Genomic DNA, 22,285 nt, shown 5'->3' with positions numbered 1-22,285 from the left:
GAGGAAGGGAGAGAGATAGAGAGTTAGAAACATCGATGAGAGAGAAACATCGATCAGCTGCCTCCTGCACATCTCCTACCGGGGATGTGCCCGAAACCCAGGTACATGCCCTTGACCGGAATCGAACCTGGGACCCTTCAGTCCGCAGGCCGACGCTCTATCCACTGAGCCAAACCGGTTTTGGCAACAAATGGACTATTTGACTGAAGAATTTCATGATACAGGTGCTCACCCTTCCTTGTGTTACCCGCCGGCCCCGTTTCATTTGGAGGCCGGCTGAGCTTGGATTGTTCTTTTGGGTGAGGACTGTTAATGATGGCAATTCTTTGACAGTGAAACTTTAGTTCACAGTGAGCGTCTCCTCCAAATATAAGTTTCCATCCCTTGGGCACTTGCTCAGGAGCCTCTCCCTGGATGTGCAGTGATCGCAGTGTCTGACAGGCCCACCATGGTTTGCATGGTTCCCTCCCGGTGGAACCTGTGACGTCAGGGGCCCCCAGCAGCAGAAAGGGGGCACAGGGCACGTGCCTTCACACATGTTGTTCCTCTTGCCTGCAAAGCCACCCCTCCTCGCTCATCCCTGTGAAGCCCGTTTCTTTCTCAAAGGCGTACCCTCATTTCTCCAGGGCGCCCTTCCTGCTTTCCCCGGCGGCTGCTTGAGCACCAAGCGCCGAGCGCGGCCTGAGGACGTGGAGATGAAGCTGCTGCAACTCTGGTTCACAGGAGCTCCGATAGGCTGACGGTCCCACACGTGTGTGCGCACAATAGGCAACTCCAGGGTAAATGTTTGCAAAACTTCAGGACAGGCCCAGGGCTGGAGGTGTCTAGTGAGCCTGAGAGGCGGAGTGAGTGAATGAATGAGCGAATGAATGAATGATTGAGTGAATGGATGAATGAACACGTGAGCAAATGAATGAATGAATGAATGAGTGAGCAAGTGAATGAATGAATGGAGAGTCCGGGAATGGCTTACAGAGGGGAGGCAGCTGACACAGGAAGAGGAGAGAGGGAGGAGATTCAAGGAGGCTTGTACGTGGGTGTGCAGTCTCACAGGTACTGAGCTGACACTGAGCCCATGAATGTTTAGCGGGCAGGCCTATGGGAACTCGTCTCCAGTGACATCCCAGTGCCATCCCCACCCCTGAACCTTAGATATTAAAGACTCTGCGAGGTGACCAGGGAGAGGAAATGAATTTTCCCTCCTCGCCGATGATTTCAATCTCAGCTCATTAAGGGCTGACCCAGGAGTCTTCTAAAACCGAGGAGGGCAGCATGGCAGGGATGGGACGGACGTGCCCTGTGTGCTGCCTCGTTGGCCACGAGCTTCCTGTGTGTGATGTGCTTAGAAAAGCAAAGGCTGACACCAGTGCCACCCACGGCGTCGTGGCCATGGCCGCTCTGGGAGGTGGGCCCGGCGCTCCCCGTTCTCCGGTCTAGCTCCAGCCCCTTGTTTTATTTAAAAATAATCTCCCAATTTCTGTTCCTTCCTTTTAAAATGCTGTCATTCTTCTGAGGAGGACAGCCCATCTGTGGAAAGTCGACACTACTAGCATATGAACCAAGTTCTAGTTGCAGTCTTGGCGGTCACTGCTTTCCATTTTTCTTGGTTAAACAGAATAACCTGGCCCTGGAGCAAATGCCTGGTGAATGGAGCGAGTGGGGGCCCAGGCGACCTGGGGTTCAGCCAGGCGGCCGCCTTCCTCCCCGGCTCTGCTGCTTCCTTTCCCCTGGCCGAGCGCCGCCTCCGTCTTTGTTAGGAAGCCAAGGCTGCCACGTGGACACAGGGCACTGATGCTGGTTAAACCCAGGCCCTCGTCTCCTCCTTCCATGCTCACGGCCGCCCTACAGCAGGTAACCCTCCCTGTCAGCTCCCAGCGGAGCTGGGGGCAGGGCTGCTGTCTGATTGGGGTGGGGGTGGGGGTGGAGGGGATGAACTCCTCCCCTCCTTTCTTTCCTGCCCACCTGTGCTGGTGACCAGAGGCCAGGAGTCAGGGCCTGGTGCCACGTGGGTGAAGTTCTGTGCCCTGGTGCTGCGTGTTCTTGTTTGCGATGCTGATGGTTGCTCTCCATGACTTATTGTCTGCTCGCTAACCCTAGCTTACCTCTGCTATAGAGTGCTGCTCTCTGTAATTATATTGTGTAGCTGTTCTCAGTCTTCAGAGGGAATACGGCGTAGGTGAGCGTAATTAGAAATGCATATTTAGCACACGAGAGGGAATGTTCTGTTACAGCTGCACGTGGAATAAAATCAGCAGCATCTGCCAGGCCGGGAGGTTCCGTTTATGATGGAGATTTATTCTCCTGGAGGCCTGGAAGCCACATCCTCAGGAGCCTCCTGCCCGCGCTGGAGCTGTTTCTTCCTCTCGTTCATCGATTCGGGAGGCGTGTGCTGGGCTCCTCTACCGGGCAGTGCGCCAGGCTGTGAGTGAGTGCCCGGCGCGCCATGCCTGGAGGGACCGCCAGAGGGGGCCGGACACGCCCACGGGTCACGCTGCCTGCTTGTACGGGGCGCCGTGGCATCCATCAGCAGGACTGCGGACTTGGGCAGATGTGGGATTGGATCTGTCACTGCCAGGCATTGGGATTAGTTGGGCAAATTACAAATCCAAGCCACAGGGTGTTTTTGTTTTTTAATCTCAACTGAGCCAGTGGCCAAGGTGACATCCTGGGAGTCGGTGCCTCCACAGAACGCCATGCCCTAGTCCTTGTGCTCAGAGGGGTTCCTGGGGGATTTATGTGGCCTCCTGCGGTGGCAGGGCCACGGCTTCTGTGGACACACTGGTGGTGAGGCTGCCTCTGGCCCGCTGGCTGGAGGCCTGGCCACAGCCACTGCAGGCTCACTGGTATGCTGGGCAGGCCTGCGCTGTGGCTCACTTTGAGGCCCAGCCACGCTGAAGCCACCCACTGGGTGTGGCAGGCAGGAGCCCCTCTGGGGGGTGCTAGCCTGGGCGGGTCCTCGGGGAAACGCCAGGATCTCAGGCAGCCCCAACACGGAGAAGTCAACACCACACAGCCCGTCGCAGCCAGAGTCACACACGTACAGCGGGTCCGGGGGAGGGTGCCCTGCCAGGGCCTTTCCCCTTTTCATGTACATTTTTCATGACTTTTAAAGCTTGGCCTTTAAACGATATTGAAACAGTCCTGGGGGGATCATGCAGGGCACAGGTTTCCTCACAGGAAGGTGCCTCCACAGAACGCCATGCCCTAGTCCTTGTGCTCAGAGGGGTTCCTGGGGGATTTATGTGGCCTCCTGCGGTGGCAGGGCCACGGCTTCTGTGGACACACTGGTGGTGTGCTAACTTTGTTAGCAAAGTTGTGGAGAGTGTCAGAGGGGCGTCCGCCAGCCTCAGACCAACCAGGTTCAAGACGGGGGAGGCACCCGCCAACACTCTGACTCAGGGGAAAGTCCCACAGACTCCTGTCCCTCCAGCGCACACCCTGAGAGTCGTCAGTGCGTCACCTTCACGTGGGACCCAGGTGCTTTGCAAACTGCTGCCTCCGTGCTGGGACCCAGCAAGAGTGCAGCCTGGGGTCCCTCAGCCCTTGGCTCGCCCAGACGTGAGCCCCGCTCGCTTCCAAAGCCCGATGCTATGGGGGCTCCTCTTCCCAGTGCAGGTCCCCAGGCTGGGCTCAGACCCCTCTCACTTTGGGGCGTCCCTGCGGTTGTGAGATCCTCCCACTGTGGGTCCCACTGTGGGTCACCGCCCAGGGACGGGGCGGGGTGCATCCCTCCTGCTCTTCTCACGGTGGCTTCTTTATTCCGTAGCTGTAGGAAGTCCGCTGGTCCTTAGGGCGTTCTCAGAGACAGCGTTTCTGTATATAGTTGTTGTTTTGGTGTTAGAGGGTAGGCGGTGCCACCTTGAACTTGAGGCCAGAGCCTGGCTCTTGGATGCCAATTCAGCTCGTCCGTGAGGTCTTCCTTGTGGAGGGTGCACTGTTGCGCGGCGAATGTGTCTCCAATGGGACGGCCGCCTCTCTGGTTCTCATGTCTCTCGAGTAAAGCCGTGATCACATCTCAATCCTTTGAGGCAATAAACTCCGTGTTTCCCGCCCCGAGTAACAGGCCGTGTGGCCCACGCCTGTCAGGGCAGCGTGCAGTGCCATTGGCTGTGATCAGACTGCAAGCTCTGTGGCCGGGACGCCTGGGGGACTGAATGAGGGTGCAGCAGTGGGAGGGAGGGGGTCAGGACTGATCAGAGGCAGACCCACTGTCACAGACTTCACGTTGGATGGGGCCTTACAGCTCCCGGGTTCTACGACTGGATTCGGGCTTTCTTCTCTCCACACCTGCGTGTGGGGCTCCCGTGAGCACCGGCCCCAGGGTTAGCGGTGAGATGCGGGGTGGGACTTACCTGTCCTGCAGTATTGCCCATCGTTACATCACTGCGTCTGACTCAGTAGTATTTTGTTAGGGTTTTTACTCTAAATTCACCAGGCACACAGGCCTGTGGTTTCCCCATGGACACTCTCCGTCTGACTGGCTACTTGGGCCACACTGGCCTCATCAAAGGGATGCAGACCTGCCCTCCCTCCCTCCATTTCTGAAGGTGTCTGCGTGAAGTTGGTGCTGTCGTCAGCAGGAAGGGTTGATGGAGTCAGCTGGAGGCGTCAGAGCTTTGAGGAGGCCGTTCTCCGGTGCATCCGCGGTTCAGTCGCCGGGAGACTCCCCCGGGTCTGTCTCCTCGAGGCCCGTTTGGTAGCGCGTCCACTTATCTAAGCAGGTGAATCTATTGGCACTGAATTGTGTGCGTCATTCCTTTGTCATTCTGCTGACGTGGGCGGTATCTGCCCCGAGAGGCCGTTCTCTTCTTCCTTTGTGATCTTGGTAACCAGTCTCGCTCTGTGCCCCTGGATTCGCCTAACTCAGAGGATTGCCACTTCCATTGACGTCTTAAAAAATGAGGTTTCAGTGACCTGATGTTTCTCCATTATGTGTCCATTTTCAATCTGATCAGAGCCTGACCCTGCTTTCCTGAAAGGTGCTGTCCCTCCCTACCCAGGCCCTGTCCCTCAGGCACATGCCATGCTGGCTGCTCTCTGTCCTCGTGTAGCCTGCCCTTCCCTGTCACGACCACCATTTATCTTTGCTGTCTCTGGGCCTGTGTCTTTGAGTAGACTCAGCCCCTCAGGGTGGTACCGAGTCTTCTACCATCCTCTATCACGGGGCTGACACCCCTCTAGGGTTGGTGAGTGAATGATTGGATGGGTGAACAAATGCTATTCTGAGTAATTTGCATAAATGGCAAGAGCGCAGGCTGTATGGCCATACGGCTCTGTGTTCATGTCCTGGGTGTGCTGCTTCCGGGCCAGTCACCCGACTACTCTGAGCCTTGTTTGTGAAAACAGGAGTTCCCTGCAGAGCTCTTAAGGAGTTAGAGTTGCCCGGCCAGCGTGGCTCAGCGGTGGAACATCGACCCATGAACCAAGAGGTCACGGTTAGATTCCTGGCACATGCCTGGGTTGCAAGTTCGATCCCCTGTAGGGGGCGTGCAGGAGGCAGCTGATCGATGATGTTTCTCTCTCATTGATGTTTCTCTTCCTCTCCCTCCGCTCTCTCTAAAAATCAATAAAAACGTATTTAAGAACGGTAGGGTTCATGTGCATGGGTCATTTGGCAGAGAATTTGGCACGTAGTAGGCACTCAGTGGAAGGTAGCTACTGAAAAGGCCTCTCATTTTAGTTCGCACAATCACTGAGTGCCCAGAAATGAGTAATACTGTCCTCTAGTGCCTTGCCCATGACTGCTGGTTGTGACAGTCTGTTCTCAAAGTCAGGACTGCGCCATGCTCCGAGGGGCCGTGTCTTGGCAGAGGACGCGTTGCTTCCGTGACATTGTCGCTGAGACACTTGAACATCCGGTCTCCTGCCTTCCAACCCGCTCGGTGGTCTAGGCAGCCAGGAGGCTTTCTCTTCAATCAAGGAAGAAAGACAGCGAGACTCAGTGATTCCACAGACCTTTTCTGTACTTGATTTTCACAAATTAGACAGTTATCTTTCTATAATTACATCTTTTCCTGGTTCTCGACAGAGCAAAGAAACCTCCAATTCCAAGAAAATAGAAACAGACGATTCCTTCTTTGTTCAGTGGTACTTGACAGTATCTGTCTCCCAGCTCCCAGGGATGTCTGCTACCTCACTCCCTGGCGGGGGCGTTTAATTTTACCCTAAAAAAGCAACCAACCAACAGAGCTAATGTGGCAGCCTGCTGCTCGCCAGGTCGGGCTATGCAAGGCCAGCGCTGGGAATCTGTTGGCTTTCTTGCCCGCGTGCCTGCAGGGAGGAAGCCGCTGTGCACGCTGGGCGAGGGCTGGCTCCATTTGTCTATCAGCTCATTTACTCCCCCGTTCATTCCCTCAGCGTTTCAGACCAAGGACCACACCTTATTCACCTTGTTCTAAGCGTGACCACAGGAGACACGCTGCCCAGGGCCGCGCAGTGGGAGTGATGGCCTTACCCCGTGCATCCCAGCCTCACCCATGCGAAGCCGCCTCCTGCAGGAACGAGCTGCTTCGCAAGGACTGACTCCATGTTTTACATGTTTGCAGGTCCTGGAAGCGATCCTGAACTTCAAGTACTCCGGAGGCCCAGGCCACGTGGAAGGCTACTACAGGGACCTATCCCTGGGGCTGCGCGTGGAGGTGGAGCCATCAGTGTTCTTCACGCGAGTCAGCACTCTGCCGGCCACCAGGTAACTGTCTGCTGCATGTCCTTTGTTCCAGAGCCCCTGCGTGTGCAGTTCCACCTGGCGGTCACCCTGCCCCCTCCCCTCAGGCCTGGCCCTCACCCCAGGCTGCTGAGATGCCCTGGGTCTCAGGGCCTCATCCAAGAAGCAGACAGGGCCTCAGGCAGTTGGGAGTGCGTGGGGGTCCCCCGCATGCATCCCATGCAGTAGCAGTCATGTTGATATCGCCACTGCCGTATGCGTGTGTGTGCGTGTGTGTGTGTGCACGCGCGTGCGTGAGTGTGTGAGTGTGTGGTCGGCGCTGTGCAGGTGTGGCCCGCTCACTGCCCCGAGCCTGGCCTGGGTTCCGACTTGCACTGGGGCGCCCGGAGGAGGCAGCCTTTCTCTTTTTTTTATTTATTTATTTATTTATTTATTTATTTTTATTTTTCGCTTAAAGTATTACAAAGGGTATTACATAAGTGTCCTTTTTTCCCCCCTGCCCTTGACAAACCCCTACCCTCCCTTACCCCCCAGTGTCTTATGTCCATTAGTTATGCTTATATGCATGCATACAAGTCCTTCGGTTGATCTCTTACTCCCCTCCCTCCTGCCCCCCAACTCTCTCTGGCCTTCCCACTGCAGTTTGACAATCAGTTTGAGGCAGCTCTGCCTCTGTATCTATTATTGTTCAAAAGTTTGTAATGGTCTTTATTATCCATGAATGAGTGAGATTATGTGGTATTTTTCCTTCATTGACTGGCTTGTTTCACTTAGCATAATGCTCTCCAGTTCCATCCATGATGTTGCAAATGGTAGGAGTTCCTTCTTTTTAACAGCAGCATAGTATTCCATCGTGTAGATGTACCACGGTTTTCTAATCCATTCATCTACTGATGGGCACTTAGGCTGTTTCCAGATCTTAGCTATGGTGAATTGTGCTGCTATGAACATCTGGGTGCATATATCCTTTCTGATTGGTGTTTCTGGTTTCTTGGGATATATTCCTAGAAGTGGGATCACAGGGTCAAATGGGAGTTCCATTTCCAATTTTTTGAGGAACCTCCATACTGCCTTCCATAGTGGCTGCACCAGTCTGCATTCCCACCAGCAGTGCACAAGTGTTCCTTTTTCTCCACATCCTCTCCAGCACTTGTCGTTTGTTGATTTGTTGATGATGGCCATTCTGACAGGTGTGAGATGGTACCTCATTGTTGTTTTGATTTGCATCTCTCGGATGATTAGTGACTTTGAGCATGTTTTCATATGTCTCTTGGCTTTCTGAATGTCCTCTTTTGAAAGGCGTCTATTTAGATCCTTTGCCCATTTTTTGATTGGATTGTTTATCTTCTTTTTGTTAAGTTGTATGAGTTCCCTATAAATTTTGGAGATTAAGCCCTTATCAGATATGACGTTGGCAAATATGTTTTCCCACGAGGTGGGTTTTCTTGTTGTTTTGTTGATGGTTTCTTTTGCTGTGCAGAAGCTTTTTATTTTGATGTAGTCCCATTTGTTCATTTTCTCTTTAGTTTCAACTGCCCTAGGAGCTGTATCAGTGAAGAAATTGTTTTGGCATATGTCTGAGATTTTGTTGCCTTTGTATTCTTCTAGAACTTTTATGGTTTCCTGTCGTACATTTAAGTCCTTTATCCATTTTGAGTTTATTCTTGTGTATGGTGTAAGTTGGTGCTCTAGTTTCATTTTCTTGCATATGTCTGTCCAATTTTCCCAACACCATTTATTGAAGAGACTATCTTGGCTCCATTGTATGTTCATGCCTCCTTTGTCAAAAATTAATTGAGCATATTGGTTCGGGCTAATTTCTGGACTCTCTATTCTATTCCACTGATCTATATGTCTGTTCTTGTGCCAGTACCAGGCAGTTTTGAGAACAGTGGCTTTGTAATACAGCTTGATATCTGGCATTGAGATCCCACCTACTTTGTTCTTTCTCAGGATCTTTGCAGCTATTCGGGGTCTTTTTTTATTCCAGATGAATTTTTGGAGAGTTCGTTCTAGATCTTTGAAGAAGGCCATTGGTATTTTAATGGGAAGTGCGTTGAATGTATAGATTGCTTTGGGTAGTATGGACATTTTGATGATGTTGATTCTACCAATCCAAGAACATGGTATGTTCTTCCATCTGTTTATGTCTTCCTCTATCTCTTTTTTCAACGTCCTGTAGTTTTCTGAGTAGAGGTCTTTAACCTCTTTAGTTAAGTTTATTCCTAGGTATCTTAATTTTTTTGGTGCGATGGTAAATGGGATTGTTTTTCTGATCTCCCTTTCTGAAAGTTCACTATTGGTGTATAGAAATGCCTCAGATTTCTTGGGGTTAATTTTGTATCCTGCTACATTGCCAAATTCATGTATTAAGTCTAGTAGCTTTTTGATGGAGTCTCTAGGGTTTTGTATGTATAATATCATGTCATCTGCAAATAAGGACAGTTTTACTTCCTCTTTTCCAATTTGGATGCCTTTTATTTCTTCTTCTTGCCTAATTGCAATGGCTAATACTTCCAGTACTATGTTGAACAGGAGTGGTGAGAGTGGGCATCCCTGTCTTGTTCCTGTTCTTAGGGGAAATGGTGTTAGTTTTTGTCCATTGAGTATGATGTTGGCTGTGGGCCTGTCATATATGGCTTTTATTATGTTTAGGTATGATCCTTCTATTCCCACCTTTCTGAGAGTTTTTATCAAAAATGGGTGTTGGATTTTGTCGAATGCTTTTTCTGCATCAATTGATATGACCATGTGGTTTTTTTCTTTCAATTTGTTTATGTGATGTATCACATTTATTGATTTACGGATGTTGTACCATCCTTGCATCTCTGGGATAAATCCTACTTGGTCATGGTGGCAGCCTTTCTCTTTACGCCACTCTGCGTCCCAGGAGACTTGTGTGTGGCCCAGGCTGCCCAGCCTCTCACTTGGAGCATCAGGCTGTTCTGCCCGGGAGCCCTCCCTGCACAGCGGCCTCTCTCCTCCCAGGCCTGGCCTCCTTCAGGGGGAAGGAAGCCAGACCATGTGTCCACTTCAGACCAGCCTTGGGCAGCGGTACGAGAAGGGTTCTTCTCTGAGGGGAGCTCACAGTTTCTCATGCACAGGTTTAGTTAGTGGGAAAGACTGTTCTCTTCCCCGAATTGGAGGATGGCTTGGGCAAGAAGGAATGGCTCAGCTTAGGCTTCTCTTTTTTAAATGTATCTTTATTGTTGGAAATATTACAAATGTCATCCCCGCCCCCGCAACCACCCCTCCCAGCCTCCACTGCACTATTGTCTGTGCCCTTGGGCTGTGTATTTATGCGTATAAGTTCCCAGGTTCCCAGTTAATCTCTCCCCCACCCCCACCCCCAGCTCATCAAAAGGCAGGCTGCACACTGGGAGAAATGTTGATAATACATCTCTGCAGCCGAGGCCTTGTACATATGTATAACATTAAACACCGAGGAGACGAATGTAAGAAACGTCTCAGAAGGAAGGGGTGCAGGTGGCCCACAACCCCCGCACCTGTTTAGTGGATGCTCCGTCGTCGGTCCCGGGGAGGGTGTGTGTCTGCTCCGCTCCGAACCTTGATCATCGATGCGGTTCTTCTCGTTGGTGATGTTTCAGTGGTGAAAGGCGGCAGGGAAACCCTACTTCCTCAGGGCCCACTCGATTCCAGGGGTGCCCAGCACCCCGTTTCAGCTCTAGAGCCCCGCCCACGTCAGCACTGCGTTGGTTCTTGTCTCTAACTCGTCCTCTGTTGCCCGTGAGTGAGGAGAAGAGAGGGGACTTGAGCTGTGGCCTCTTGGCACTTGATCCGAGCCTCTGCCCCAGGGCCTCTGCCGGGGAGTGCGGGTGCCTGGGCTCACCTCTGCTTCAGCCTGCCTGTCCCTCGGGTGATGGCTGAGGCTCCTGGTGGAAAGAGGGTGACATCAGACAGTAGAGGGCAGGGCTTGCTCCTCGGCGCCACAGGGCGTAGATGGCGGTGGCGACCTCCTTGTTTGCCTCCCTTCTCCCGGGACTGCGCACAGGCCTCGGTCGACTTTTATTGAGGAGGTCAATTACCTCCGAGATTCCCTCTTCACACCAGCTGCCCGGTAATCTGGTCAGGGAGAGATTGAAATGGATGGGCCCTGCCCCGCCTGAGCGCCGAGCCTCCCTCGGTCCCGGGGAGCAGTTTTTCCTCGGCTGTTAGGATAAATGATCTGGCCAGAGACGCTGCGAGGAAAATGCACTCCTCCGAGCAGGGCGTGGGGCACAACAGTCGTCCCATTATTCACAGAAATCACCCCACTTGACACATCCCGGCGCTCATCCCGGCCATTTAGGAAACTCCATCTCCCCCTGGCCGGCAGCGCGGCTGCAGGCAGGAGTCAGGCCGTGGTAGCGCTGATTTGTCACGGTCCATCTTCCCCCAGTTGTTATAGTTCTGTGTGTAATCGCTTTTAGATGCAACAAGAATGGGGTTTGTGCAAGCACCAGGTCGTCTCTGCACCTGGTTTCAGTTGGCTCTGCGCCTGTGCCTGTGCATTCACATGTCTCCCAGCACCATCTTCCCTTTGTCTGGGAGGGAGGTGACGTGGATCTTGCAAGCCCTGCCAAAGTGTGTACCCAAGTGCCAAATGCAGGGCCTCACACAAGGTGGGTCATCATTTCCCCGTGTGCACACAGCGATGGTGTGCCATGTGCTAGGGAGAGAGGCACGCGTCACGCGTGTCACACACCAGCTCTGGCAGCCACCCTATGCCTTCCGTAGGACGTCACTCACCTCGGTATATCCCGGAGGCCTGGGGGCCTTGCCCCGCCTCTCTGTGACCTCACTGCTGGCGGCCTCCGGGTCTGGTGCAGTCTCCTCTAGAGCTTGGGTTGCAGGTGGCCCTTGCATGATGCCTTGAGCAACCCTGTTCCGTGGACGGCCGGGAGTTCGTGGCTCGAGGACGTTCGCGAGCTCGGCAGCTCAGTGTGCAGTGGGCGATGGCTTCGTCACCAGGAGCACTCGGACCCTGGGTTCTGTTCCCCTCACCTTTGACTGATGAAGCTCCTGGCTTTCTTACACACACAAGGAAGCCCTCCGTGCTGAGACGGGCTGCTGAGTTGTTCTGGAAAGAAGACAGAATGGGAAACCAGGCAGCTACAGACTTTTAGGAGACCCCCCGGATTTGGCCCCTGGTGCATGAGGCCATGGTGCCCTTTTGGGCTTTGCAGTCACCCAAGCCTGTGCTCCCAGGAGTGACCGGATGTTGATGTTCGGACCCTGGGAGCCCCGGAGGTACCCATGGATCTCAGGGAGGAAGAGGCCCCGTGCTTCCTGGCCGTGGTGCATGGTGTTTGGATAGACTCGGTCCTGGGTGTGGGAGTTTCTCGAGCGTGCTTGTGGCTCAGGCAGTCCTGGCCAGTCCGAGGGGTTGCTGTGTGGGCACACGTGTCTGCTTTGCCGTCACTGCTCCCTGCAGCAGCCCTGATTGCCACCGCCTCACAGTCACATAAAACCCTCCTGTGGTTGCCAGAAGCACCGTCACGCTTCCCCGTGGGAGCCTCCCATAGTCCCATGGCATCAGTATCCTTGTCTTCTTTGGGGAAACCGAGGCGCAGAGGAATGGAATGACTTGCCTAAGACATTACAGTTATTGAGCAACCAGACCGGCGTTCGGATGAGCTCATCAAGGTTGTGGTGCCGTATATTTTCTAATCGCGTCGATGTAAAAAGTTTTAAATGAACACAGCAAAATGGACTTTTCTAGCATGGAGTGTCGTGAGCGCTAACACACATTGGATTCACGTTCCACCACAATCAGGACAAAGAGCAGATCTGTCACCCCAAAACCTCATCATGTGCTCCTCACAGTCACACCCGCCCCACCCTGGTCCGGTGCCCGCGGGCCTGCCCTCCGGCCTCCTGTGTATTTGGCTCAGGCCCGGCGTCTCCAGGACGTGGTGGAGATGGGATCCTGCTATGTGTCAGCTTTTGAAGGGAACTTTCTGGTCACCATGTTGCTTTTAGATCCATCGTGTCGCGGGCGTCGGTAGCTGGACTTTGTGTGATTGCGGAGCTTCCCTTGTCTAGGTGCACCCTGTCTGGGAGGCCCGTCACAGCCGAAGGACCTCGGGCTGTTCCAGCTCTTGGGACCATGAGTAGAGCTGCCATAAATGCCTGTTCGTCCTGACTGTGCGAAGGAGCGTTTTTATTTCTCGAGGTTGAGCACCCAGTGGGCTTGCAGGGTTACACACAGGTCAGCGTGGGCTTAGCTTCAGGAGACACTGCCCGCTGCTCTCGGAGGGCAGTGCCCTGGGCAGGCCCCGGGCAGGAGAGAAAGGACCCTGCGTCCTCTCTTCGTTGGCACTCGGCCTTGTCGGTGTTCTCCTGGGGCCACTTCAGTGCGAGCGCCGTGGTGTCCGCACCTGGTCTCTCTGCTGCTTCCCTAACGGTGAGGAGCAGCACGCTCGTTGGGGCTTAGTTGCCTTTTGTTGAGCTGTTTGTTCAAGTCTTTTTTTTTTTTTAATCCTCACCCGAGGATATTTTTTCCATTCGTTTTAGAGAGAGTAAGGGAGGAATGGGGGTGGGGGGAGAGGAGAGAGAGAAACCTTGATGTGAGAGAGACATATTGATCAGCTGCCTCCTTCAAGGCCCCTACCTGGGATCCAGCCCACAATCCAGCTCGTGTCCTGGATGGGGAATCGAACTGGCAACCCCCTGGTGCCTGGATGATGCTCAGCGGGCCGGGCAGAGACCCTGTTTTTCTCGTTTGCGTCGTATCCACAGGTATTATATGTGTAGGCGGGTTAATAAGATTGATTCTCAGCAGAGGGAACGGTGGGTGCCGACCATGTGGAGGTAGTTTCACATGCTCTGCCCTCTGTGTTGGGACCATCTCCTCCCCTCCCCCCAGGGCTTGGCCACCCCCCGCCTCCTCCTCCCCCAGGTCCTTCCCTGCCCCGGGCCTTTGCCCTGCCCTCCCCCACGCCTGGGGGTGGGTCTGTCCTGCAGGACCTGCTCTGACCTAGGTCTCCCAGGAGGCTTTCGGGGCTTCCCTGTACTTCAGAAAGACGGGCCCAGGGAGAGAAAAAGCCCACACAAAGCAAGCGGGTTCATGTCCGCTCTGTCTCGGTGTGGCGGGCAGGGTGCTCAGAGCCGGGACACAGGTGGGCACGGCTGCAGGTCGGGAAGGGAACCCATTCATGGATCACAGAGGGCACAGGCCACCGGCACGTCCTCAGTCAGAGCAGGAAAGGGTGGGTCCAGGCACCCAGGGAGCCGAAACACAGGGCCCAGAGGGCCTCGTGCCCATGTCCGTCCATGCGGCTGGGAGAGAGGACACAGATGTCGGAACCTTCCCCTCCCCGCTCTAAAAGTCATCCATTTCCCTCCTCTGATAAATGTTTCACCAACTCCCTCTTCTGATGAAAGATTTGGCTGTGATTAAAGATTTCATGAAGTTATGACAAAGGTGGATAGATTGTTCTTGAAACTCATTTTCCCGTGAGCAGAGTGAAGAGGCCTGTTGTAGGCAGCTGTCAGTGCTAATGAGTATTTTCCAAGAGCTGAACCTCTGGGGAGACACCCCCACCCAAGGGCCCAGGAGCAACCGGTGCGAACCTGCCCTTCTGAAGGCGGGTGTGGGATGTGTCTCCCTCGCGGCAGCGAGAGCCTTACGCTGCCGCTCTCCCTCCCTGCAGGCCAGGCTCCGGTGCGCATTTGAAAAATGGATATTTCCCAGATGCCCTGGCCTTTTTGATGACATGTGCATATGTGTGCACGTGTGCGTATGTGTGTGTGTACACATGTGTGCAAGGGTGTGTATATGTGGGTGCACACGTGCACGTGTGTATGTGCACACCCACGGAGAAGTTACTGCCCCGCTCTCCTCGGGTCCCTTCTCTGGAAAGAGCAGGGGGTGGGGCTTGGTTTGGAACCTGGTTTGTCTGCTGTGAAAACTAGAGGCTTTGAGTGCTGCCTTGAGTCCCAGTCATCGCCCGGGCCTCACTATCCTTCCCCATGAACAGGCCCCGGGAGCACAGCCCTGGGTTATGGGGAGGAGTGACCTCACGGGTGTTCCCCTCCGTCCCTTCCCCACCAGGAAGCCTTGTCCGCACTCAGGAGATGCCCCGCGGGGCCTGCTTGGAGGTCACACCAGGTGGGGCCTCCTTCCTCGAGTCTGTTTTCTGTGAAAACTGCTCCCCTTGCTCCTCCAGAAGGAGAGTGGCTTCCACCTCTGTTGCTGCCGTGGGCACGCTGCCCCGCGCAGATCAACAGGCACATGGGCGACCTGTCACGTGCAGCTGAGATGCTTGGCATTTGGGAGACTGTGTTCGTTCTAGGCGGCATTTACCTGTGATGGGAGCTGAACTGATGGCGCCGACCCCACTGAAGCGTGTGGTCGGTCTTGTTCTGTGTGTGCAGCTAATGAGCCTGGAGGGCGGGGGCGTGAGGGCTGCTCCAGCTGCTCGGCCACGACACGCCCAGCCCCTCCGGGCCCCCGCCTCCCGCAGCCCGTGGTGTTTCCTCGTGGCCTCGAGTGGTTGATGAGCTCCTCGCACCCGGGCACTCTAGGGAGGGCGAGCGCCTCCTCCTCTCGGGCCTTGTCTTCTGTTGGATGGTGAGTCCCCTGCAGTCTGTCCTCACTGGCAAGGACTTTGACCCACGGCCTCCCTGTAGGAGAGAGGACGAAGGAGCGGAGGCTTCCGGTGGGGGAGCAAGCCCCCAGTGTCTTCCACGCCCCGAGCAGGAGCCGGGGTGTGAGAACCCACAGCAGCCATGCACATCAGCATCGGGCTCTTCCCCAGGACCAGGCCCTGGCACCCCGCACCGGGCTCGGGCCTGGGACCCCAGGGAGCAGGGGCTGATGGGACTGTGACTCAGATGTGGCATTCATGGAACGACGCTGGCTGAGTGCCCCCCTTCCCGCCCCCCGCTGTCTTACTTACATATCAGGTGTTCTGGTCCCCACACCTGTGAGTGAGGAGACTCCAGTTACCTCTCATGGTCGCATGGTTTGTTCATGGCACAGCAGGGTTGTGAGCATGTGACTCGGGACCGAGGAGGACCCCAGACCCACTTTTCTGAGTCGACAGTTTTGCTCAGAGTGCACCACAGTCATCTTTCAGCCCAGGGGCACTGGGCATTTTTGATGAATCGCAGTGCCGACATCCTCAAGCAGGGGAGGACCTTCTGGGGAAGAAAAGGCAGAGCCGCTCTCCTCTCAGCCGCCAGGCGATTCTGAGCCTCCCTCGTCTCTCCCTGCAGCACCCGGCAGTGCCACCTGCTCCTGGACGTCTTCAACTCCACGGAGCACGAGCTGAGCCTCAGCGCCCGCGGCAACGAGGAGCTCATCCTGCATGCGGGCGAGTGCCAGCGGTAAGTGTCCCACATCCCTGCATCCCCATGTACCTCTCCCCACATCCCCACATCCCCGTGTCCCCGCCTCCCCATGTCCCCGCTCCCCACATCCCATGTCCCTGCGTCCCCACATCCCCACGTGCCCCCACACCCCCTTGCTCCCCTTTCATCAGAAGGCACTGAGTGTCTGCTTCTCTTCTTCCTGCGATGGAGCATCTTATTGATGCTTTTCTCTTTCCTGAGCCTGTACCCAGGCGCCTGGCATGGAATTCTTACACCAACAAGTGCACCCTCGTCTCAGCTGACAGAGACGGAGTGAGCGGTTGTTCCATGAACGTCTCTCCCAAGGGTTGGGTGGTGGCTGTGGGCATGGGGATGGGTGTCACAGGGCCCTTCCTTTTATACTAGAAATGTACAGAATATAGTGCTACCTTTTATTTATTCAACATTTAAGGAAAGCACATCTTCTTGCCAGGTGTGCTTGGTCCTGGGAAACAGACACTGTTCTTTGGGGGCAGAACCCAGGCCCCCGGGGATCTCCCCCCTTAGCCTGGGATTGGGTGCAGGAAGCACGACAGGGGGTTGGCCAGGGCCCAGGAGCTGGGCTCATCCCCAGCCCGCCCTGGGGGTTGGGGACAGCTGTGTGGGGAGCTTGGTGGGTGCTGCGCAGCCCTCCATCCTACTGGTCGCCTCGCCTGCTCATGGCTGTTTATCGGTGGCTAGTGGACAGGAACTTCTGTTTCCAATCACTTGTTCCTCGAGCACATTCTGCATTTGCTCTCGTGGCGCCTAACGTGGCGCCTAACGTGGCGCCTCCGCCCTCCCCTCGGGCGGCGCTGCTTTGTGAAGTCATTGCACTGTTTGTGTTTGCTCCTTGTATTTGGGGATGTCTCTGAAACAGGGACGGTGAGGCCGTGCGTCATGAATGCTAACGGAGACCTCGCTGGGAACATCTCAGCGGGTCAGTGCCCGCGGGGCTCCCGGGCCGGCGGGTGAAGCTTCTGGGCTCAGGAACCTTTGTAGGTGGAAAACATTTGACTGATTGGAACTCACCAGGAGTCGTTTCCTGCTCGGGAGCCTCAGGGCCGCCTTCTGATCCCCGTCTGCAGCTGCGCGTGGGGACGCGGGGTGAGGGCAGCCCCGTGTTGAGGGAGGCTGTGCCCACGGAGCCCTTCACCTGGGCCTTCAGGGCGTTGGCCACAGTCAGATATTCCCCCCACGTCGTCCTTGTTCCCTAGGGGTGTGGCTTCCTGTGTCCACAGGTGTCAGGAACCTTCAGAGGAGGGGCCTCGGCCACGTGGGCCCCTCTCCCTCCGTGTTGGGGGGATGCCGTGAGATGTTAGGTTCCCATGAAAACGAGCACATCCCGCTGCGCACAGCAAGGCCTTGGGAGCTGTGGGGCCAGTGAGCACGCTCCTCCCGGATGCTCTCCTGACCAGGAACCATCTGAGCTGCAGGCAAGTGCTGAGCACGGGATGAGTGTGTCGCTGTTACTTGTAGAAACCCTGGGAGCAGCCAGTGTCGCCGACAGGGTGTGACTAGTAAACTGCGGTGCGTTTGCGTAATTGGCTGTTGTGCTGCTATCGGAAATGATGTTTTCATAGAATGTGTCATGTGTGCCCGCTGTCACAGTGCGGGCAGTGCAGTGCAGACATGGGCGGGGAGGCAGGCCCCTTAGGGAGGGACACCGCGCGGCCACAGCGGGCGCCAGCATCCCAGAGTGGTGGGTTTCCCCAGTCCCTGTGCCCGTGCGGCCGGATAGCAGCCTTCACTCAGAAGTCAGTCCTGCCGGCCGTGGCTCAGTGGTTGAGTGTCGACCTATGAACCAGTCAGGGTACATGCCTGGTTGTGGGCTCAATCCCCAGTGAGGGGCGTGCAGGAGGCGGCTGATCAGTGATTCTCTCTCATCATTGACGCTTATAGCTCTCTCTCCCTCTTCCTTCCTCTCTGAAATAAATAAAAACATATTTAAAAAAACAAAAGAAGTCAGTCTTGCCCTGGGAAGCCTGCCTTCCAAGGAGAAGACAAGATGGACAGACAGTAGGAAGGGCGCTGCCTGACACAGTGTCGCAGACTCTGGTCGGAGGGGAGCCCTGAAGCCCCTGGTGGGAGCCGCCTGGGCCTCACGAGGAAGCGAGGAGGCTGAGCTGGGCCCTGTGATGTGGCAGGGCCCTCGCGTGCACGGGAGAGGCGGCGTGACCCAAAATGGGGGAAGGGAGGCAGAGTCCAGGCGCTGGCGGCACCTCAGTGGGGACTGCGTCCCGGCAGAGGGGCTGTGAGTAGGCAGGCTGAGCAGTGGCGAGCGCACACAGGCTGTGAGGAGGCGTGAGGGTATCGACAGGACAAGCCTCACGGCTTGGCTCTGGCCCCTGGGGACTGAGGGCCTGGGATGGCCTCTCCTGGTTGCTCTGGTCCCCGAGACGGGCTCCCTGCCCACTGTGCTCCTTTATTCTCCACGTGGGTTGAGGGGAGCCAGGGCTGCCAGGGGCCTAATTGCGGCCCCCACTCAGGGTGTCCTTCAGCTCAAGCCCTCGCCACCAGCTGACTGGAGTCTGTGATCGGCTGCTGCCTGACATTCAGGCCCTTGCTTGCCAGGCTGACCTGACAGGGAGGCCGTCCACACCGGGAGGAGCAGAGCGAGCTGCAGGGTGTCCGAGGGGGCTCAGCTCCTCCAAGTCCACTTGGATAGCAAGTCCGCTGGACGAGCCTCCACTCTGGGTGGCCCCATGCGGGGCCGCTGGCCTCACTCTCCGCACTCTCTCTGCACGTCCGTGTGCACGTCTGCGAGGCAGAGGGAGCGGCCCGAGTACTGGGCGCATGTGGGCTGGGCATAGACAGCACATCCATGGTCCCTGGGCAGGGCCCGGGTGCAGGGCTGTCCTCCCCGGTTTGTCTCGGAGGGACCGCAGCCCAGGGCCTCCACCTGGGTCGGAGCCACTGCTGCATGCGGGCCTGTCCCTCTGCCAGACCGGGGTTCTTGTCTCTGCAGGATGCCCGTCAGCTCTCCTGGCCTTTGAGGGGACGGCTCACTAGCGGCTTCGGTGAAGCCGTGTGCCTGCCCACAGCCCCAGTGCTCTCCAGGGCTGTGCCCCAGGGTCGCCCCAGTCCCCTGTGACCTTGAAGTAGCCAGGGCCACTTATGCCCTCCAGTTTCTATGGCAACTCCCTGGGCCTTGCTGTGGACAGAGGTGGTTGTGGCTGTCGGGACGCATTGGCGTTAAAGTAGCTATTTTTAGCTCCCGTGAGGAGACGCTTCAGTTAGGGCTGTCACAGGGCAAAACATGGGCCCAGCAGCGGCTCTGGGCGTGAGCGAGCTGGCTCTGAGCAGGGGCCTGGTGCCGGGTTTCCTCACCCGACTGACCTTCTCTGGCTCCTCCAGCTCCTGACGCCCCACAAAGCTCTTCAGGGCTCAATAGCGTGACCTCCTGTGCCCAGTTCTGGGTCCACAGAGCCGCCCAGAAAGAGGTGCTTTCCTCCCAGGGTGGGGCCATCCTAGCCCCTCCCCAGTGCTCTGCGGGCTCGGAATGTCTGTCCTCCAGCGGCGCCCAGCATCTAGCTGGCTTTTGTGCCCCCTCCCGTCTCATTTTCTTGGCACACTCCTGTTCACCGTTCTGGGGAGAGCCCCAGGGACCCTAACTGCCGGACGCCTGGAGGGTCTCCCCGTTCAGGGTCTAGTTCAGTTTATTCGTCTTCAACCGTCCACGGTGTTGTCACTTAAATGTAACTATTTGACTTGGCGAGTCTCTTAAACCCCCAAGCCTGCTCCTCCTCCTGTGGTAAGGAGGAAAAGGGGGCTCCATGGGGCTCTGTGAGGGTGAGCTGAGACCCCGTGTCAGAACCTGGCCTGTGCCTGGCACACAGCGCTCACTCGCTGCCCCTCGCTGAACCTGAAGCCAGAGGAGCAGGGCCTTAGCACAGGGAGGCAAGGAGCCAGCCCTGTTGAGGCTGAATTTGGGTGCAGGTTAAGCCGCGGAGGTGAGAGAAAGCAGTGTATTGTCCAGTGCAGGCCTGGGGAGCTGGTCCATTTCTGCCTCTTTCTCTGAGGAAGGAGATTAGAGGAGGAGATGTGTTCTTATGGAAATGCAGTTTGGGGTGCTGAGAATGCATCACTGCAGTGAGGCATTCCTGAGGCCGGAGTGTCTCCGCCCAAAGGCGCGGGACGCGGTGATGGCGCGGGACGCGGTGACGGTGTGGCTCTTGCTCTGCCCGAGGAGCTCCACAGTGCCGTTTCTCCGCTGCGTGGCCGTGGAAATGGTGCTTAAGCGTATTAATGCTCTGGGCTTTGATTATTTCTCTGAGACTCTCCGGCCTTCAGAGCCCTTTGCTGCCGACTAGAAAGACTGACCTTGGAGCCGGTCCTGAGGTTTTTCTTAGAAGGGGCTGGAGTGGGGTTCCTGAGACAGACACGGGGAGTCACTGCACAGCCACTTCCCTGCAGACACACACTGCCCCTCCCGTCTCAGGTGTTCTGGGACGGCCACTGAAGACAATGATTGATTTTTTTCATTTTTTTATTATGAAAAATTTCAAACATGCAGCAAAGTTAAAAGAATTTCCCAGTGAGTACTGGTAAATCCCCCACCTAGATTTGTCATTACTGTTTTGCTATAGTAGCTTTATCACGTATCTGTATATACACACACACACATATATATGGTGTCGCAAAAAATGTATACACTTTAATAGCTGATAGCTGTTAAATGAAAATGAAATGTTTTAATAAACACTGCCTTTATAATTAATTCATAGTGTGTGTATACATTTTTGGGGGGGATACCCTGTATCCTATTTAATGAAAGCCTAATATGCAAATTGAGCGAATGGTGGAACGACCGGTTGCTATGACGCACACTGACCACCAGGGGGCAGACGCTCAACGCAGGAGCTGCCCCCAGCCCACAGGCTCCAACTCGCAGTGGTGGGGGGTGGGGCTGGTGAGCGGGCAGCCCCAGGCCAGCTAAGGCAGGTGCCAGTGGGGGACCCCCTCCCCACATCGCCCTGCCAGCCACCCTGCAGATCCACCCTGATCACTGGCCAGGTCTAGGGACCCTACCCATGTATGAATTTCATGCACTGGGCCTTTAGTTTTTATATATCTATTTATATATCTACATCTTTTTAAATCCATGATATTTGCTCATGGATTTTAAAGTAAGTTGCAGACATCAGCACACTTGCCCCTAAAAACATGTGACATGCATGTTGTCAACCAGATTGAATCCTCGGTGATTTCAGAATTGTAAATAGGTGGCGACTTGTGTGATGGCCAGCCTGGCCCATGTGGGGAGGTAGCTCATGCACTTGAGTGGAATGTATATCCGAGGTCGCTCGTACCTGCTGGGTGGGCACAAGCATGGTTTTGTTCACTTCTGTCTTTACTGTGTGTGTTCTTCGGCCTCTCAGTGAGGACAGGGCCCCTTCACTGGCTGCCGTCAGCGCCCTGCCCGCACACGTTGCTGTTGTGGGCCCTTGGGCACCACAGCCTCAGCCAGGACGTGGTCTCCACTGAGGTGCCACCAGCACGCCTGGACCCTGCGCCTCTCCTCCCATGTTGTGTCGTGTCGCTGCTCCCGGTGCTCCCACACACTCCACAGATTGCCTGTGAGTAAGGGAAAGCATCGAGGCGTAAATCCCCCAGTGCCGTGTTCCCAACATGGACGTGTGCTTTTACTCTTTGTTTCGCAGTCTCTCTGGCAGGCCATTGTCATCACGATAGAGCAATAAATCACAGCCTGTTACAGGGTGAAGCTCCTGAGTTTCTCATTCGCCGCCTTTGCGTTCCCTTCCTCCTCCAGCCCCGGACATGTGACCCTCACTGACAGGCTGACAGAGTACAGACCTGCGCTGTCCGGGGGCTGCCTGTGCCTGGCCTGCATGGGGCTGGCTCTGCAGACGGGACAGTCCCAAGCCCATGGCCCGTGCAGACAGATAGGGGGAGAGGGGAGCTCCGGGGGCCTGGGGATGGCTTAGTCTGTGCCTAGAGGGCAACGACTCCTTCCCTTTCTCCTGGACCATCCCCGATGCTGGGCTTCCGTGTGCCGCTGTGTTAGCTACGTGCCTGAGGAGCGTGCCAGGCCTGGGAGTGTTCGCCTTCTTCCTGGACGCACCACGTGATCCCACAGTGAAACCTCGAGTGTGAGGACCGCCATTGCCTGCACTGGCCCATCACTAACCCACAGTCCTCAGGCTCCGCCTCTGTGAAACGGGTGTCACACCTGCTCCTGAGGGGCTGTGAGGATTGGGTAACACGGTCCTTGAGGGCGGGCGTTCAGGCTGAGGCCGGCACCTACCACTCATGTCCTCCTGT

General features: G+C 55.8%; 1 protein-coding gene across 3 annotated transcripts in view; it reads left to right on the top strand.

Annotated features, from left to right (window-relative positions):
• TRAPPC9 (trafficking protein particle complex subunit 9) overlaps window positions 1-22,285 on the top strand; it is a 162,836-nt gene that overhangs the window by 95,465 nt on the left and 45,086 nt on the right. For all 3 annotated transcript variants that reach the window (XM_070392421.1, XM_070392420.1, XM_070392422.1), the window contains 2 exons: window positions 6,546-6,688; window positions 15,887-15,997. In XM_070392421.1, coding sequence (XP_070248522.1) covers window positions 6,546-6,688; window positions 15,887-15,997 — 254 coding nt within the window. The remainder of the gene's footprint in view (window positions 1-6,545; window positions 6,689-15,886; window positions 15,998-22,285) is intronic.

The sequence above is a fragment of the Myotis yumanensis genome, unplaced genomic scaffold, assembly GCF_028538775.1.
Source record: "Myotis yumanensis isolate MYYU_CA2020_CCGP unplaced genomic scaffold, mMyoYum1.0.hap1 SCAF_15, whole genome shotgun sequence".
Lineage (NCBI taxonomy): Eukaryota > Metazoa > Chordata > Mammalia > Chiroptera > Vespertilionidae > Myotis > Myotis yumanensis.
The sequence above is the reverse complement of the archived record's forward strand: the minus strand, read 5'-3'. Positions and strand labels throughout refer to the sequence as shown.